At 32.7% G+C, this 18,920-nt stretch overlaps 2 protein-coding genes across 2 annotated transcripts in view; one reads left to right on the top strand and one right to left on the bottom strand.

The window, feature by feature from the left end:
• LOC130444646 (uncharacterized) overlaps nt 1–13,998 on the top strand; it is a 35,114-nt gene extending 21,116 nt beyond the window's left edge. The window contains exons 3-4 of the mRNA XM_056779898.1: nt 627–2,709; nt 11,443–13,998. Coding sequence (XP_056635876.1) covers nt 627–2,709; nt 11,443–13,875 — 4,516 coding nt within the window. The 3' untranslated portion in view covers nt 13,876–13,998. The remainder of the gene's footprint in view (nt 1–626; nt 2,710–11,442) is intronic.
• A 1,668-nt stretch (nt 13,999–15,666) lies between these two features.
• Nucleotides 15,667–18,128, bottom strand: LOC130444647 (negative elongation factor E). The gene is made up of 6 exons (XM_056779899.1): nt 17,947–18,128; nt 17,633–17,894; nt 17,345–17,573; nt 17,238–17,292; nt 16,703–16,814; nt 15,667–16,003 (listed from the first exon to the last, which is right to left on the bottom strand). Exons 1-6 carry the CDS (start codon nt 18,025–18,027, stop codon nt 15,930–15,932), a joined length of 813 nt encoding a protein of 270 aa, XP_056635877.1. The 5' UTR covers nt 18,028–18,128; the 3' UTR covers nt 15,667–15,929.
• Nucleotides 18,129–18,920: the final 792 nt, after the last annotated feature.

Genomic DNA, 18,920 nt, shown 5'->3' on the forward strand with positions numbered 1-18,920 from the left:
CACTCCATATTGGATGTGGATCCTAAGAAAAATAGAGTTCAAATTTATTTCAAATGAAAACTAAATAATGATGTTTTGAAGCAACTCCCAAAGTTTTGTTCGCTCCTTTATCCTTTGAATGATGATTTATACTTTTATGTAGAGTGTAAAAAATTTTATAACAGATCAAAAATAATGCTTTCGGGTGAGGTCCTATTTACTTATCTGCTATTATTTTGTGTTGAAACATTTAGAAATAAGTGACTCCAACAAAACTGTAAAACAGTTTTCCCTTGGGCACTGGAGAAGGTTTGGAATAAAATACATCGTCTGGTTCACTGGACTGCTCTGGGCTGTGGGGAAAGTTCAGTTGCGGGCCTATGGACCTCCAGTGCTCAACGTGTTAATGATTAATTATCTAAATCCAGTCTATTAAATTTTCAGCAATTGTTGCTGTTACGTTATTGAGTTTCAAATGAAATTGAAGCTTCGAACCATCATTAAAATTGGTGAGCAGAAATTTAGATTGTTCTCACCTGACTAAAGTGAAATTCGAATGATCTATATAAGTTTCTATATAATCCAGTATATTAACTATACTTTATCACATTATAAATAAGTACTTACCATTTTTTTTTCTATTACAGTGACCATGAGTATGAACCTGTGAACCCACCACCAGATAATATTGAAATAATTCCAACTGTTACTTTAAACAATAGTCCCGTTTGTATAATAGACACTGCGCAAGCTTTTAGTACTCCAGACCCACTCAGTTTTACATTGAGTAAACCTTCCACAGAAAATGAAACTTCAAATTTACAAAAATCGCCCAAATCACAACGAGTTGCGTTTTCAACAACCACAGATTCACACAGTTCAGAATCCGATCCAAAACCAAAAGAAGGTCCGAGTAAATTTCAAATGGTCTTTAAACAGAAAGCAGATAATATAAGAAATAAGCTACATAATATGAAGAGGCCGCATATAAATATGCCAGAAAGACCCAAATTCCATAAGCCGAATTTCCACAAACCTAACTTCCAAAAGTTCAAAATTGAAAGGAAATTCAATATGCCAAAAATTCCAGACACTGCAAAAATTAACCTACCAAGCTTTAATCTACCGCATATACAAATTAAGAAATCTATAAAACGAAACGTCTCGACGGAATCTAATGCAGGTGATTCCAAGAAACCAATATTCGACTTTGGTACGTATCCCAGAATATTTAAAAAGAAGCCTAAATCAGATGAAGCAGTTTCCGACTTCGCCACAGTACCTAGAGCAAAGAAACCTGATAGTAGAACGACTGAAGATAGCAGAGATTCGAGGTTCAGCGCCACCGATTCCGTTAGAATACCTCTTCATTCCGAGGATTCAATGGATAGGGAGACTTTACAAACAGCAAGAGATATTCCTAGTGATTCTAGCGATATAAAACAGCCGTCTCACATCAGATATAATGAAGGTATCGATAGTGAAGATGAGTTTGACCAAGAAAATAGAGAAATGATGGATGAAAGAGACTTTTTAAGTAGATGGGAAAGAGGAAGATTCAATCCTGATGAATTTGTAGAAAAGCAAATAAATACCAAAATAACGGATTTAGATTCGCCTGATGATAAAGGGTACGATTTCCCTCCAGATAACCAACAAGAACAAAGATATTCTTCGGGAAGTTCTTTGGGAGTTCACAGGAAAGGAGTTCTAGAAGAAATAAATCCGGATGAGTTCTTTTTAAGACAAAAAGGTATATCACAAGATAATATCGAAGTAGGGATGTATCTGAGCACAGAAATAAGAGAGGCTTTTAGAAATCCAACAAATGCCTTGCTGCAAATGGAAGATGATAACAACTTCACCATTAAAGGTTCCCATACGTCATTACCAGAAATAACTAACAAAACTAAACCCATTAAAAAACCCAAGAGGAAGAAGACACCACATGCTTCCCATGAAAAAATGCCTTACGCTGACGAGGAATCTGCTGACGACGAAACAAATATTCTTCCTCCTTCTAGGCCAAAGCGCAGAAGCAAAAGAAAGAAAAAAACAAATGAAAATTTCATTCCATACCAAGAAACTATTCCAGTTGATTCGGCAGAAGAAAGAATGGTTCAACATAGAGAAAGTGTAGATGTCTTTGCTGACGATGAAAGAGAAATGATGTATGAAAACGAAATAATGGAAGGTAAAGAACAACCAGAAATCAAAATTATTAACCCTTATAAAAATTACGGTTTCGAAGAGGAAGAATTAGAAGTAGAAGAAGCAGAAGAAGAAATAAATCAAGAACATATTCCGGAAGCTCCTCCTCGGAGACAGAAAAGCTTAAAAAGTTTAACTCACTATGAAAATGATTCTATGTTCCGATTGGGACCCAAAATGCACCAAGCAATATTCGAAAGAAGAGTTACTGAACCTGGTATCATCACCTATAAAAGTGACGCTATTATACCAGAAAGAAAAAGTTATCATATGAATGTTACTCAACCTGAAATTAGAAGTGTTGGAAATATAGAAGCCGAAGAACCGGCGTTCGAAGTTGGTGGTTTTTATGGAGATTACAAATATCTGGAAAGAGATATTAACATCGCCCCTGAAGCACCACCAAGAAAACAGAAAAGTCTTAAAAGTTTGAATATATCCGAAAACGAATCGTATGTTGAGTCACTTAGCTCCAATAGAGCCAAATTCAGTTCTGAGAACAATCTTCAGGAACCTGTGGTAAGTAGAAATTATTTAATAAAATATATTTGATAGAGTAGTAAGAGTTTTCAACTCTTCAATCTCACTTAATTTTCGAAAATAAAAAAAAGTAGTCCTTTTTTCCCGAGCGGTTCTATCGACCTTATTCATTTTATCTAAAGTTTATCCAATTTTTTAATTCTTTCCAAAAAATGATTTATCGAGGACATCTGAATAAGGTTTTTGTTTATGAAATGATTTCATGAGGGATCTATTTGAACCATATGAAATTATGCTTTATACATGTATTATTTTGATACAAAAGAGCTTTTTCTTGGTCAAATATGGTCCCTTTTTTAAATCCTTTTAGCTTGAGCAAAGCTAAAAACTACAAAGCTGATTGAAATATGGGCAATAACCTATGTTGAGCAAATATTTTTTTAAATAACCAAGTAATCATTCAAAATTCAATTCAATTCAATCAGTTAGTTTTTTGATATATCTATATCTATAACAATCACTCCCATTTTCAATTTCCAATCGAGCAATGACGTTTCAATTGTTTATGGGCGTCCAGAGCGTTCGGTGTTTTTAGTAGTTGTACTGGTTGTACGATCCTGATAAACTTTTTTATCACTGAAATTAATGGTAGAGTATTTTTAGTATTTCTGAAGCTTAGGCTTGGTTATAATGTTTAATGAGTACACGAAACTGTTTTCATTTTCTCTTCAAGGAAGTTGTCTGCTCTCAAGGGTTGTCGAATATAATTACTAAATGACGCTATTGGTTTGACAAGAGTGAATTGATCTGTATCTGTTGATTGGAGCAGTGGTCAAGAGTTGACAGATTCGAAGAATCGTACTCTCATAAAATATAAAATTTATTCGCCTCCTCCTTTGATTCATTCCTTTCTTAACCTTCTCTTGACTACAAATATCACAATAATGTGAGTACAAGCAACTGCATCGTGTATGGTGACATAAGTCGGTTTTTTTTTCTAAAAATTCAAGCTCTGATAATCAAGTTCGTAGTACAAGCTATTAATTTCCAATCGAAGATTTCTCATTTGTCTACCACAATGTACCGAAACATGATAGAAAAAATCTTATTACTTAATTGTATTGTCTTGTACTTAAACTGTTTTGAATTGTTGTATTTCCAATATGGATGTTGAAAAAATACCGCCGTATTTATAAGGAATCCAATGGACCATTTAACCATGTTGAAATCATTGTGTAGAACGTGGCAAAGATCCAAAAGAATGAATTAACCAATAAATATTTTTAGAAAAAATCTAAAAGAATTTAAAAGCCTCCTAATATTTTTAACCTAGATTTGTTACATGAAAAATATTCGTTTTTCGATAACATCTAGTTATTTAAAAATAAAAAAATGGGTTACAGTGATAAAATGTTAACCGACCAAAAGTGAATCATAACACTCATATATAGTATCATGAAACATATTGAATAAAAAGTGTAGACAATGAAATTTTGGTTTCCTAATGCCCTCGGAAAAATATGTGCGCTACAATAGACTAATTAAGCTCTGTATCGCCAGCAACGCAAAATCAGGAAATTGTATTTAGAAAATGCCAAAATTAGGTGCTATTTATGTGCTAATTAGATGCCAAGTTCAAAAATTAGGTGCTCTGTAATTTTCACAGCAACGGAATACTCAAAATTGCGGTGCTAGGAAAACGTGATGTGCCCAAATGATTAATAAACGAGTTAATTTTTTTTTATTTTTAATGTATGTAATATATTATTTTTATGTTACACCTCGGACGGCCTTCGACGACTACTTTCATAACACCTAACGTAACCTAACCTAAACTAACCTAAATTAACCTAATCTAACCTAACCTACTAATTTTTTTGTTAGTGTTATTTCTCGTACTTTCACACTCAATTTTATGTCAGTTTTCAAAATGAAAAGAACCAACTAGGACTTAGTACGTCAGGCATGGGGGTTTTAAAGTCTCCAAAAACTGTAGAAATGATATTTTTCAACAGTCTTCTGATTATTTCATGAGCACTTGATTAGCACCTCATTCTCTAAGAGTTTCGAAGATAAAAAATCATCCTCTGGACGTATTGCATAACTCATGGCTTTTATCACCCATAAAGTTGAATTTATTCAGCACTTAAATATTCGGCATTTTAAAAATTCATTTTATATTTTGCCTTTTTTATAGTAGTATCAGGTACCCTGAATTTTTCTCCCGTTCGCAGATGAAATTTCCCATAAGCACCTAATGTTCCTGCTTAGTTGATATCTGATTGACTATCGATTTTAATTTTAAAGATACCTGATTCTTAGATTCATTATCTCATGAGAATTAACTCTTTTTCTTCTTCTCATGCAGTCTTCTAAAGGTTGGCGATCACTTTTTGAATGCGTCTCTGTCCCTCGCACTATGAAACAATATTCCGACGCTGAGATTTATCCATTCTCTTATATTACAGACCCAGGATTTCTTTGTCGTGCCGATGCCTTTCTTTCCCTCTATTCTGCCCTGTATTGCATTCTGGGGCAGTAGGTATTTGTCGTTGCGTAAGATGTGTCCTATGTAAGATGTTTTTCTTAATAATTGTCAACAGCTTTCTATTGCAACCAATGCGTCTTAGTACTTTGTCGTTGGTGATTCTGCCAGTAAAGGGTATCTTCAGAATGCGTCTATAGAGCCACATCTCAAATGCCTCAAGTGTTTTGATTATTTGAGCTTTCAAGATCCAGGTTTCCATTACTCTACCACTTCGTACAGCAGAACATTCCATGAATCCTATTCTGATGTGGAGGCTTAGATTTCTATTTGCAAACATTGAGGAGTACTTGACAAATGCCTTTCGAGCCATTTCAAATTCTGATCTTAATTTCATCGTCTGGATCCATTTGAACGTTTATGACTGAACCAAGATTGTATTTTTGCACCCATTCTATTTGTTTTCCATGTCTCTTCTCCAGCACTTTCTGAAATACAAACTGAGAATATAAATTAAATAGTTGTGGAGAAGGAACGCAGCTTTGACGAACTCTCTTTTGAATTTCGATTTCGTCTGTCTCCATGTCCTCAACACGCACTACTGCCCTTTTGTTATAATAGATATTTTTGATTAATCGTATATCGCTTGTATCTGAGTTGATAGTTGTTAAATTCTCTATAAGTTTATCGTGTTGGACTTTATCAAATGCCTTCTGGAAATCAATGAAACAGACATATTTTTGTTGTATTCTCTACACTTCAGTAGTAGTACTGTAATAGCTAGTTCTTAATCCTTCTCTGAAGCCAAACTGTGTTTCATCTAGTTGCTCTTCACATTTTCGATATTAACGCCTTTATCAATTATTCGAGCACTTTCACGATATTGACTCTTCAGCACCTAATAAGCACCTTAATTTATTATTTCAACAATTAATATAATGGTAATCGTAATTATTTTCATTGCGTTGCTAGCATCACGTTTTCCTAGCACCGCAACTTTGAGTATTCCGTTACTGTGAAAATTACAGATCACCTAATTTTTGAACTTGGCATCTAATTAGCACCTAATTTTGGCATTTTCTAAATACAATTTCATGTCTCTGCGTTGATGGCGAGACGGAGCAGACTAATTACATAGTAGTGCAGCTCAAAATTCTTTATTTTTAGCCTCTATCAATCATTCTTTCTTTTTTCACGCAATTTTTCTTACTGTTTATCATTCAGAACCTAAATAAAGTACTAGACAAAAATAGAAGTATAGAATTATGATATTGATATGTATATTTCTGGTCTAACGATAAAAAAACAACTAGTTTCAGTGTTGTCAAAATATTCTCTATTAAAATTACTATAGATAAGAAATTACTATGAACGAACCAAATCAATATATAAAAAAATGCGAAAAAGGTATGAATCTGCTAAAACTAGTTTCCAAAGGATAATAGAGAGAGATGCCAACTTGCGTATACATTCTACAAGGCTTATATTCGTTCCATATTGGACTATGAGTGTACAGTATAAGGGGAACATCTAAAACAAATCTTTTAAGGATTGACGGTTTTCAATATAAAGCAGTAAAAATTTGTATGGGGCTTATGATGTCATCTCCTAACCAAGCAGTTTTGGCAGAAATTCAAGAACCACCATTAAATATTCGTAGACAATATTTAGCTAAGAAACAAATAATTATATATAGAGCATTTAATACGAAAAGAATGAAAACAATTGCCTTCATAAATATTTGTAATCTTACAACACCCTAGTGGATAATAAAATCATCTCCTCGTTTGGCACATGCCTTCATAAATACCAATTAAGATGTTCTAAATTGTCCCATATTATTTTACCTTTATATAAGTATAGTTACAAAAGCACTGTATTTCGGCCAATCGTCATATACCCCTTATATTCCGAAATTACCAATTCAAATAACTTAATACTTACAACCATACTGAATGATTTCGGAGACAATGTAACTAAAAATATTTACAGATGGGACTAAATGTAACGATGGAACAGGAGCAGCATTTTTGTTTCAAATATAAATCATGTTAAAAAATTTGGAATACCAAATTTTTTTTCAGTTTTCTCCGCCCAGGAGTTGGCAATAGTACAGGGCTTAGTATGGTGTTTACTAAATCCAGTTCAAACTGTTTCTATAATGACAGACTCAAAATCAGTTGTACGAGCTATCGAAGCGTCTCCATCAAATAATCATAATCAGGAGCTTACTTTCGAAATAATCAACTTATACTCGTATCAAATACAAATTGATAATAAACGAATTATTGTGGTATGGGTAAAATATATAGCGGCATTATAGGTAACGAGAAGGTGGATCACGAGGCAAAAGAAGCTTGCAAATTAGAGTATTTAAACTTTTTTTATCATGCTGATGTCATTAGCAAACATAAGAAATTCAATAGAATCAGATGGGGAGAAGCTTACAATAACCTTAGCAAAACATCTGAAAATCTCTACTTCGAGCATCACCTAAATCTACCAAATAGCATTCCACATATAACAAATTTCGCTTCTAATGAAAAATACACAGCAACAATAACACGATTGGTGGTTTTCCGGTGCACCTTTATAAATTGGGTATTTTACAGTCACCATTTTGCAGCTGCAACAATGTATCGATAGGCAATACTAATAATATTTTTCTGGAGTGCAAGAAAAATGAAGTGGCTATATCTAATTTATGCATTTCTATTTTAGATACTATAATAAACTTTATAAGGAAGCAAGAATAGTTCTTTAAATCATGCACATCGATTAGATAAAAAATGTCTGTGGCCAATAGCCTACTCTGAGGCCATCCCTACTCCTACTAACACACACACACACAAGATTACTATACTTTATCATACGTTTGAACCAGCTTCCCAACCACATTTCCACTTTGGCTGGGTAGGTACTCCCAAAAACTCCATCCACCACTGAATGGTGGGTGGATATTCTACTGTACCTTCTGACTGGTAAAAAAGTTAATTATTTAGCACAGGTGTGTGCGTTTACATTATGATGATAACGAATTATTCATTTCCTTGTGTAACATCAGAATTTTTATCAAATTTTATCAACAGTATGTCACATGGCGAGAAAAGAATGTATGCTGTTTATCCTGGAAGAAACAATTACGTTTCAATCCATTATACTAGTTTTTCACAGAGCTGTAGAATGAAGTTTTGATACCGAGACTGAATATTTTTATTAACTGCAGATGCCAATAATCATACTCATCCGTGTCCGCCAAAATACTAAAAATATAAATAACTTCCTTCGTATATCGACGCGACAGTCTATTTGAAATATTATTATTATCAAGTTAAATTGGACGTAATTGTTATTCATAATACAACAACCTGTATATTTCTATAATTTGTATTTAGTAGTATTTGGCTTTTTATTTTTTCTTTATAAGTATCAAGGGAATCAGTCATATTCAAATGTCAGTTATTGAACAATTTCCAGTAAACTTATTTGCCAGTGGGAGGTGCTGAAATGTATCTAGTTATACTGTAACTTTTAGTTTTTCCGTACAGGAGCACGATAGTGTGAAGAGTGAAGAACCTTCGATAAATATATGTACACCCAAAAGCCCTTCTGCATGCCCAAAGTATGCGAATAGCCTTCTTTAAATATTTTCCTCCAGATATTTCACCGTTCTAAAGTCTGTACATAAAAGTCACGCTTTCCAATGTTATAGTTAGAAGTGTGCTTTTAGCACCACTGATCTACATGCCGCAATAACCGAATCGTCAAGGATCGTTCGATGGCATCAGATAAAAGACTACCGAAGTTCTAATAGACACATAATTTATCTAAATGAAACATGATTTGAGAGTTACGATGTAGTAAATTTCGGTTGGGTTGATAAAAATTGCTGTTTGAATGGGCCATGTTCTAAAGGGAAACGCATTATAATAGTACACGCTGGAAGGAAAGACGGTTTCGTTCCTAATGCTTTATTAATATCTGCTAAAAAAATTATAAACTGTGTAGCTGATTCATTCAGTCTTATCATGAAGATATGGCAGCAGAATTATTTGAAAAGTGCTTTAATGAACAGCTTTTACGTAAAATTCCACCAGTCAGTAATCATTATGGTCAACGCAACCTACCACTCGCAGTAACTCCTAATATACCAAATAATAGGAATAACAAAGCGAAAATTTTTGCATTCATGTCTTAAAAATATATTCCTATCAGCGATCGTGAAAAAGGCCAAACAAACAAAGAATTGCTTACTGTGCTGTGCTGTGCAAAGAACAGACTTCCTCCTCACTATTGTTTATTTAACCCTTTAACTTTGGAAAAACTTGAACATATTATCAAAGAAGATGAGTATGTGGTATCACCCTCTTTACAACTTTGGAATTGAAATGTTTAATTTTGTTTTGTTTTATTTGCAAAGAATTTATTTTCCTTTATGATTTTTGCTTTGAAATTTTGTTTTCCAGTAAAAAAACGAATGGGATACAAAAAGGCTCAGTTCGCGACTGGTACCCTGTTTAAACCAAACTTCTTTACAGGCTGGTACATGTTACTCGTCTATTTACGTATTATAATTTTATATTCAATTGTAGCAAGTTAACGAAGTATAATAATGATTTTTTCCAAGTTCCATCGATAATGATTCGATTGCATTAAACGAATACTTTCTCGCATAAGATATACATATTTTCAAAAGTATTTATGAAAATAATAAGTTTATAAAATAAAGTATCTACGCCTATGGTAGATCAAACAAAATTATCGGGAAGGGTTTCGAACCAGTTTTTATAATCTGCAATTGATATTGGAAGACCTATACCCTGACGCAGATATTCTCGAGGTCATTGTCAAGGATACTGTGGGAAAAGATTAAAACACGTAATATTCTAGATTCTAGGTATTCTTTTCTTTTAGGAGTAACAATTCGTAGAAGGTCTATTGCAGTTACCTATTTCTGTGACTTACTCTCAGTAGTCGTTTACCAACATTTTTGGAGTGCATTCAGTTTTAGTCGTGCGTCGTGACCTAAAACTGGTCACCGGCTCTTCCTCTATATGATAATACATAAAAATAAATTTGTAAACTCTACGATATTCTCAAAACTAACCTAATCTTGAAAAATTACATCGGTTATCAACGTTTTCGTTCCATATTACTTAAATTTTTTAAAACACAAAAATCAATAGATACACATTTTGATTTATGCAAATCCAGAAAAATGCAATAGGAATTGAAATGATGGGCATACACAATCGATGATGCCTCGAGGACGGGATTTATATTAACCCATGCTCCTTCTATGGAACCAAAAATGTCAAGTACCTACCATTTTTGCTTCTTATATTATAGGGCTATCACACAATTTATGTATCAAAAATATCTAATATTTTGGCTTATCTGCACAACATTGTCATTATTCACACTGTTTATCTTAACTTACTCTGTTAGTTTGTTTGTCTTTTTACATAGAATTTTCTTATCATGTTTTCACTAACTTTGTCATTCAATGAAAAATGTATGTCATATTAATGTTATATTTTAGATTTTTGTCATTTTATTATTAAATTTTTAATTAAATTGAGTTGATTTTACAAAATTCAATAGTAAAATGAATTTTGACCAAATGAGGTTTCAAACGTAAAATAACTTCGATAGCTCAATAGTTCATGAACGAGGTTTACAATCCTATAGTTGGTAGATTAAATCTCATTAGGGACGCAATAATAAATCCAATTTTTTTATAAAAACCTAGTAACTAAACCCAACAGCAAAAAAACCAGACACATAGATGTGGTCTTATAATTTTGTTAAATCTATTAATCTTTTTAATTTATGCTAAGAATTGGTTAATTTATAGGTTACTATAAATCTACTAAAAGTGAATAATTTTTATTCATTATTTACAAAAAAAATACAAAATAAAGAAAAAATGATAATTTAACACCTGTCAGGCATCGAAGAAATTAAATTAAAGTACTCCACCGATATAGCATCTCATTCTTCTCGAAGAGCAATTTGGAGCTGATTTAAGTCACTAGGAGGAGGATGACAACATCTAACACGCCTCTATAAATTATTCCACAAATGCTCTAAGGGGTTCATATCGGGAGATCGTGCAGGCCAGTCCATGGATTCTCACTTGCTCCAAGTATTCGGTAACAGTTCTGTGGGTATGTGGACGAAAATTATCTTGCATTCACGAATGGTATATTGGTCGTCTCCACACTCTATTTTATAACTTCAAATTCTCCATTATTCCAAATTTATTTACTATTTCCTTTTTACAGATCGATGCTATAAGAACCAACTCCAAAATAATTATACCGATAGAGACAGAAACTGTAACACCAAAAAGACCATCACGATCTAGATCTCAAGGAAACTCTCGATCAAGGGATGCGTCTCGATCAAGAACTGGTTCATTATCACAAAATGCTTCACATAAAGATCTCGACATTTCATCTTTGCAAAACAGTTCATTCACAGTGGATGAATCGACTCCTTGTGTGGAAGACGCGGTCCCCTGTGCTGAAGAGCCATGTATTCAAAAGATATGTGATTACATGGGTTATTCAGTAGTGGATAAATCAAAGATTAGAGATCCACCACTGCCTCCACCTAGAACTTTGGGCCGTAAAAAACGATCTACTAAACTGAATCAAGAAAATAAATTCTTTACAGTACCAAGAACTAAAGATTCGAAAGAAAAAAGTGATGAAACACCAGTGCGTCCATTAAGAAATTATAGCACTCTAGCACAAAATCGTAACTCAGTAACACCAGATATTGTTGAAAATAAAGAAAACATCGATATAACACAATACATAGAAATAGATGAAGAGCCTACTAGAGATTTGCAATCTGGGGAGATTATAGAAAAAATGAAAGCTAGACCTCTACCAGCTCCTCCAAGACCACCAAGAAAAACGAAGCACTTGCAAGATATTACTTCTCGAGAAAATATTATGAGTGAATCAACCGAAGAGCTACATAAAGAAGTTACACGTGAAACAGAAGTGTACACTCAAACAGAGCCCTTGCCAGATGATTTCGTTTGCGAGGAAGTAACACAAGAGCCAACTGATAAAATCATTATACCTACACAAGTAGCAGATGCTCCTAGAGTAGAAAGAAGATTTGTTACGCCTACCAGTTATAGCTTTGAAGAGACCGTTACGCATGGCTCCTTACTTGTCGAACCTTTAAATGGTATTAAACTATTACCTGATTCAGATATTAGCGAAAAACCTAAAGAAACTATTATACCAGTGGACGTAGAGGATGATTTTGATGAAACATCTTCGATTCCAGATAATTTTCATAAATTAACTGATCCGACTTTACCCAAGCAAACCGCACCAGGTGAACTGGATATACTTAAAGCACAAAAGCTTGAAGTTGCCGATTTGGACGTCGATACGTTAACTGTGAATAAATTACTTGCAGGTAAGATAGTAGTCTCTGAAATAGATAGCAGTAGTATATTTACAAACGAAATATCGTCAAAAAGTGGAGCTTTAAAAATTGGCGAAATTAGTTTACCGCCTGAAATGCTCAGTCAAATATTAAAAAATATACAAAGCAGACCCGACTCAGAAGATAACCAACAGGATGGTAGTGACGAACAAAAAAAAACTCCGATTGAATCTTACTCTACTGAAACCTCACCGATTAACCCCAATTTAGCTCTAATAGATTACGTAGAGGAAGAAAAACTGTTAGATGCACACCAAAAAATGGTTCCCGATGAAAAAATTGAAGAAATCAATTCGGAAAGCAAGGGAGAAAAATTGTTAGATACATCCCAAACTGTACCCGATGAAAGAATTGAAGAAATTAATTCGGAAAATAAGGCTTCTGATGTTGAGGTTTCGGAAGAAGTAGATTCAAAGAAAGCGTCTGTAGATGAACAGAATATTTTCTCAAAACATGAATCTCCTGAGGATGTAGAAGTAGATAAGGTTAAAGATGACGTTCCTTATGGACTAGTTTCTGAAAAATATGATTCAGAAACGGCATCTCCAGTAATTCCTTCTAACGTGTCTTCTAAATGTGCCGAAATTTTAGTTCCTTCCGAAGAAATAAAAGAATCCCCTTCTATAATACCGCCTAGATCACTTTCCCAGGATGAATTTTTTTCTCAAGAACATGAACCAATTCCCCATAGACCGCCTAGACAGTCAGAGAGACTTAGAGCTTCTCAATCAGCCAATGAAGAATCAATGAAAGAACCTGATGTAGATGATGAGCCCCCGCCTAGACCTCCCGAACCTCCTATGGGGTATATTCCCTCGCAACCTCCGACGAGTTTCTACGCGTTACGAGCGCAGAAATATGTAGACGAGAACATTCCTACAGTGCCTAGAAGGAGAAGACATACCAAAGCTAAACAAGTAAGGAGGTCAAGTTCTGAAGATTCATCGGAAGTATCTCTTACAGTTCGAAGACATCACAGAAGATCTAGCGATCAATCAATAGTTCAACTTTCTGGGCAACTAGTAAGAGCCTGTGGTTCAGAAGCCAACAATCAACTCAAAAGACTGATAAACTACATTTTAAATAATGTGTTGCACAACGAAGACGGGAAGCAAGACTTGAATGTAATGATTATTATTATATTAGTACTTATTGCCGGGCTGTTATTGTTGGGATACGGGGAAGAAAGGACAGTTATTCATTTGCACCACTGGGAATATTTCAATCCTCCTAAAAATTTATAACAATCGATTTCTTTTAATGTTCGAAGTGAAATTGTTAATTTTGATTGTTTTGTAATATTTAAGAATGAACCTTGTAAATAAGATTTTATCGATTTGTAAGACTTGAATAAAGTTACCATACACCGTCTGAGTTTCAATTCCTAAATTATGTGAAAATTAGAGTTTCCATTATACAAACTAAGCAGTGACCCAATTCGTACGGGTAGTGGAGCATATTGACCCCACATGTTTTATATGTCGTAGGTCACATCAGCCTAATATACCTAATGTATGGATTAGATTTGAATAGAATAATATCTACACTTAAAATATTTTAATGTATTTTATTATCTCGATATTGTAAACATGAAATATTCAAATCATATCAATCATTCCATCAGTAGTGAAATTAATTTTTGCCCTAGTTTAAATTCTTCAAAATACTAAAAAATATACCAAACCACTAATAAAAAAAAAATTATATACCTAATCATTATTTTACATAGAAAAATCGAAATATCTCAAGAACTAATAACTTTAAGTAGAGAAAGTTTTTGATAAAAAAGAAGTATGTTGGTAGTACTCGATACTCACATAAAATACTGGGATTCACTTGAAAAAAAAAGGGAAAATAATGTATTAGTATTTTGATTCACTCTGTATCATATTGAATTCAAATTAACGAAATAAATATATTTTATTACTATTCGAATGCTTCTGCAGCGAGATCTTCATTCTGGAACTTCTCTTGTACAGGGTATTGAACATATTACTATTTTCATAAGAATTGGTTACAACTTTAAATACCCCGTATACACATCACAACCCTATATTATTGTAATGGAGAAGACAAGCTGTTTCCCAATATGCGATAAAATATCGGGTATTTCATTAAAAAAAAGTAATTTTGTATGACACAGCATTCAGGAACAGCCTTTAAGATTGTGGCTATAAACCCTCATATTTTCAAATTTATATTTCAAAGGAGGCACTGAACTTTACCACACTCTGAATATTAAGAGTTTGTTTGCTTCAGAAGATCCAACTACATCAAACTATCCAAAATGATGAGATATTAGAAAATAGAGTCTCAATAGACAATAGTGAAAAGAAATTTATTCGATGACCCATTGTCCATCCATCCAGCAGATGGAGAAAATTAAACTTTGAGAATATACGAGAAACCAAAGCAAAAGCACATAGAAATTTAGAATATGAATACACAACATTAAAGGGAAACAAAGGAGACAAAAATCATGTGAGAATATTGTAAATGTGAAAAAAATGCAAGGAGTTACTATAAGGTACCGAAGAAGTTATTTTCAACTCTTTTTGGGTCTATATATATATATATATATATATATATATATATATATATATATATTTATATATACAAGAACCAAAATACTCATCTGTTTTCAACGATCAAAGCAAAAAACAAACAGAGAAGCTACAAAAAAGAAACTGGAGTCTAACCGATAGGAAACAATTAACAACAAAACATATATATATATATATATATATATATATATATATATATATATATATATATATATATATTTATATATATACAATATATACAAGAACCAAAATACTCATCTGTTTTCAACGATCAAAGCAAAAAACAAACAGAGAAGCTACAAAAAAGAAACTGGAGTCTAACCGATAGGAAACAATTAACAACAAAACATAATTGTTGTTGTATGTTGAATGTATTTTATTTGAAAATATGAAGGCTTCATGCCACATATTTTTATCTTTATCTTTAAAATGCTGAATAATTATTCACTTTTCTTAAAGTATGGCACGAAATTCATATTTTTACACTTTTGGCAAAGTATGCTACACTCTTACACTGATTTCAGGATTTGGATAAAAAAATTAAAGCCATTTTTTTTAATATTTTGTAAATCCATTCAATAATTTTGGTGTTTATTGTAAACAATGATATATAAGATAATAAAATTTAGGGTATAACTTCATATCAAGATATTGGTTATCTTTTTTTTAACTAAAATTATTTTTAAACAGTCTTCATTTTCTACAATAAAATTTTTATATATATTTTAATATACCTAATCAAATATATCATCATATGTTACTAAAGCTCTTTTGTCTCTATGGTTGCCTTTTTGTGAATGACTAGAAGCTGAAATAAAAAAATTGCTATTACAATATAAACTGAAGAAATAATGATACATGGGGTAGATAGGAGACAAGAATTTTGTTTTTAAAAACACATAGTATTTGAATGCAACATAAAAATGTTGATATTCTTTATTTCAATCTACCAGATTGAATTTTTATAAAGCATAACGATAAATTATGATAAATTCTTTGAGTACTGTAATTTTATAGTGGCATCACAAAATTTTCCAGTTATAATTTAAAAAACTCCATCTGTATGATATTGTAATCAGGAATTGTTGTTTGTACTTTAAACCATTTTTTTCAGTCATGTTTCGTTATCTATTTATACATCTTCATATATTTTTCTAAGGATTTTTCTTTCCCATATTTCCAGTTTATTCTCATATTCTTGTATCATTGTCTGTGTTTCTGATGCATATAGAACTGCTGGTCTTACAAAGCTTTCATACACTTTTATATTGATTGCTCTCGGAAGTTTTTTGCTCTCAGTATTATTACTTTTCAGAATCCACTTATCTATTTAACTGTTTATTCTTTTAATTGGATATCTTGCCTTGCAAAGGGTTAAGTATGATATTTTTCTCATTTCGATGCTTGATTAACAACATATACCAGATATTTATAACTACTTATGTGTTTCCTATTTACCCTTACTGATTCAATCATCCCATATTATATGAAATGAAAATATATTTACCAAGAGTTGCCCATGCTGCTGAAGAAGTAGCATCATTAATTGGTTCAATTTGAGGTTGCCTCCTAGCCAAAGAAACCTTTAAAGGTATTCCAGAGACCATACTACCATCCATCTACAGCAATTATTAATTAAAAAATATAGTTATTGTGTATAAGTGAATCGTAAATGATTGATATTACAATTACATTTATGTGTTTGGAAGTTACATTGTATATAAGATAAACTGAAATCATGTAATAATTTATTATCGCAGTAATTGATAAAATTATGAATAAAATTTGAGAGCAATGTAGTCATTATGATAATTATTCAACTTTGCACAATGATACTTTTAATCGGCTCGCTTTGGACTCTCATTGTGGAAAGTTTCTGGAAAACTGACCAAAACCTTTTATCTTATGGTGCCCTTGCACAATTTAGGGGTAGTTATGGGTTTCATATCCATTTATAATTTTAATCAGCTTGCTTTGAACTATCATTGTGCCAAGGGATCTTTTCAATGATAGATTGAGAAATTGATAATTAGTATTTTTACCTCAGAAATAGCTCTATCTGCAGCATCTGTTTTATCAAAAGTAATAAATCCACGACTAAAACAAATCCATAAAAATTCATTGAATTACAAATGTATATTCTACTCACTTTTTTTCAATCTCCATTGAAATATTTATGATATTACCCATTGTGGAAAAATGTTTCTTTAAAAATTCTTCATTAATCTTATATCCAGAAACATATATAGTATTACCCTGTCTGGGTTTGTCAGGTTTCACCTGTTGCTTCTCAGTAAGGCCCCTTTCTTCTCTATCCCTTGCATTTGCAAATGTGTCATAGAGATTTTTGATTCTGGGTGGCTTATTTTCAGGATTATCTAAATATAAATAAATATTTAGTAATGGAGTTTTTAAGTAGGTTACAGATAACACTTACCTGGACCTTCTTCCATTTGAATAGCCGAGAATGGTTGATAACCACTTACAGTCTTATCTGAAATGAGTTTTCTTTCTAGACCCCTCGGCCGTTTGAAACCTTGTTCTGGCTGTTTTTGTTGTTTCGATATTGCTTGTATTACCCCGGATTTTATGAGTTTCTTGGCTACTTCTCTAGCATCCCTTGCTTCGGCAGGTCTTTTCGGTATTATGGGCTTCTCAGGTTCTGGTTTGGGTGCTTTTAGAGCTTGAAGTGCCTTTTTCTACAAACTTTTTCAATTTTAACAGCTATACAGTAACTTTACTATTACAAACCTTTTTCTTTAATTTTTGGTACTTTGTCTGTAGCATTAATTCCTCTTCCGTAAAATTTGCTGGAAAATGTATGTAAACCATTATGAAAACTTTAATTAAATCTGTTTTGTTTATTTATTGAGTTTCATATTATCCTACTCCTATGAAATCTTTGACACTAGACACTAGTGACAATGACACGACAAATGTACAGTGTACTATTCTTAATACCCAGCCAAAACTGATTTATTCCATGGGATTATCAAAAATAAAAAACAGAGCGTCAAATGCCACCGGATAGTGAAGGTAGGCCCTTAGAGCCAATTTCACAACCTAGGGTAAAACTGGAGACTAAACTAGAATCTAAACTATGGTTTGAACTCTAGCTTAAACCAAGAATAAGCAGATCACAGTTAAACAGACATTTTTCTGCCAGTGGAAGTATAACCAAATAACTAAAACGGTCATGCTTCTTCATCATAATCGTCGAGTTCATCATCCTCAATTATATTACCAAAATCCCTTATAATATTGTAAAAATGTCAGCAACTTTAAAAATTTAGACTTCGATCTTCTGTTTCATGTTAAACTTAAGTTTAAACTACCCCAAGACAGTGGGTAATTTTTAAATAGAAGTTTGTCGGTAAATGCCAACTATAAAACATCAAAAACGGTATCTGTGGCTTAAACTGACGTTTGAGGCTTAAATTACACTCGTATTATTGGACCTCAGACAACAAGAGTAGGTCAAAGACAGAATACGGCTAAGTATTTATAATGCATTCCAATAAGTACTCTTGATCACGGTCTTTCCTGTTTTACTAAGTCTCGAGCATTACAATTTTAGACTCAATTGGATTGAATTATGGAGCGTTTGAGCGTTCAGGTAAATATTCACAAATGGGGAAGCAGAAAAAATAAAGCAAGAACTGTAAGAGGCTAAGTCACAATTTGTAAGTCTTAACAGTGATTTTTATAATGATTGGTCCAATTTC

Source organism: Diorhabda sublineata, chromosome 5 (assembly GCF_026230105.1).
Source record: "Diorhabda sublineata isolate icDioSubl1.1 chromosome 5, icDioSubl1.1, whole genome shotgun sequence".
Lineage (NCBI taxonomy): Eukaryota > Metazoa > Arthropoda > Insecta > Coleoptera > Chrysomelidae > Diorhabda > Diorhabda sublineata.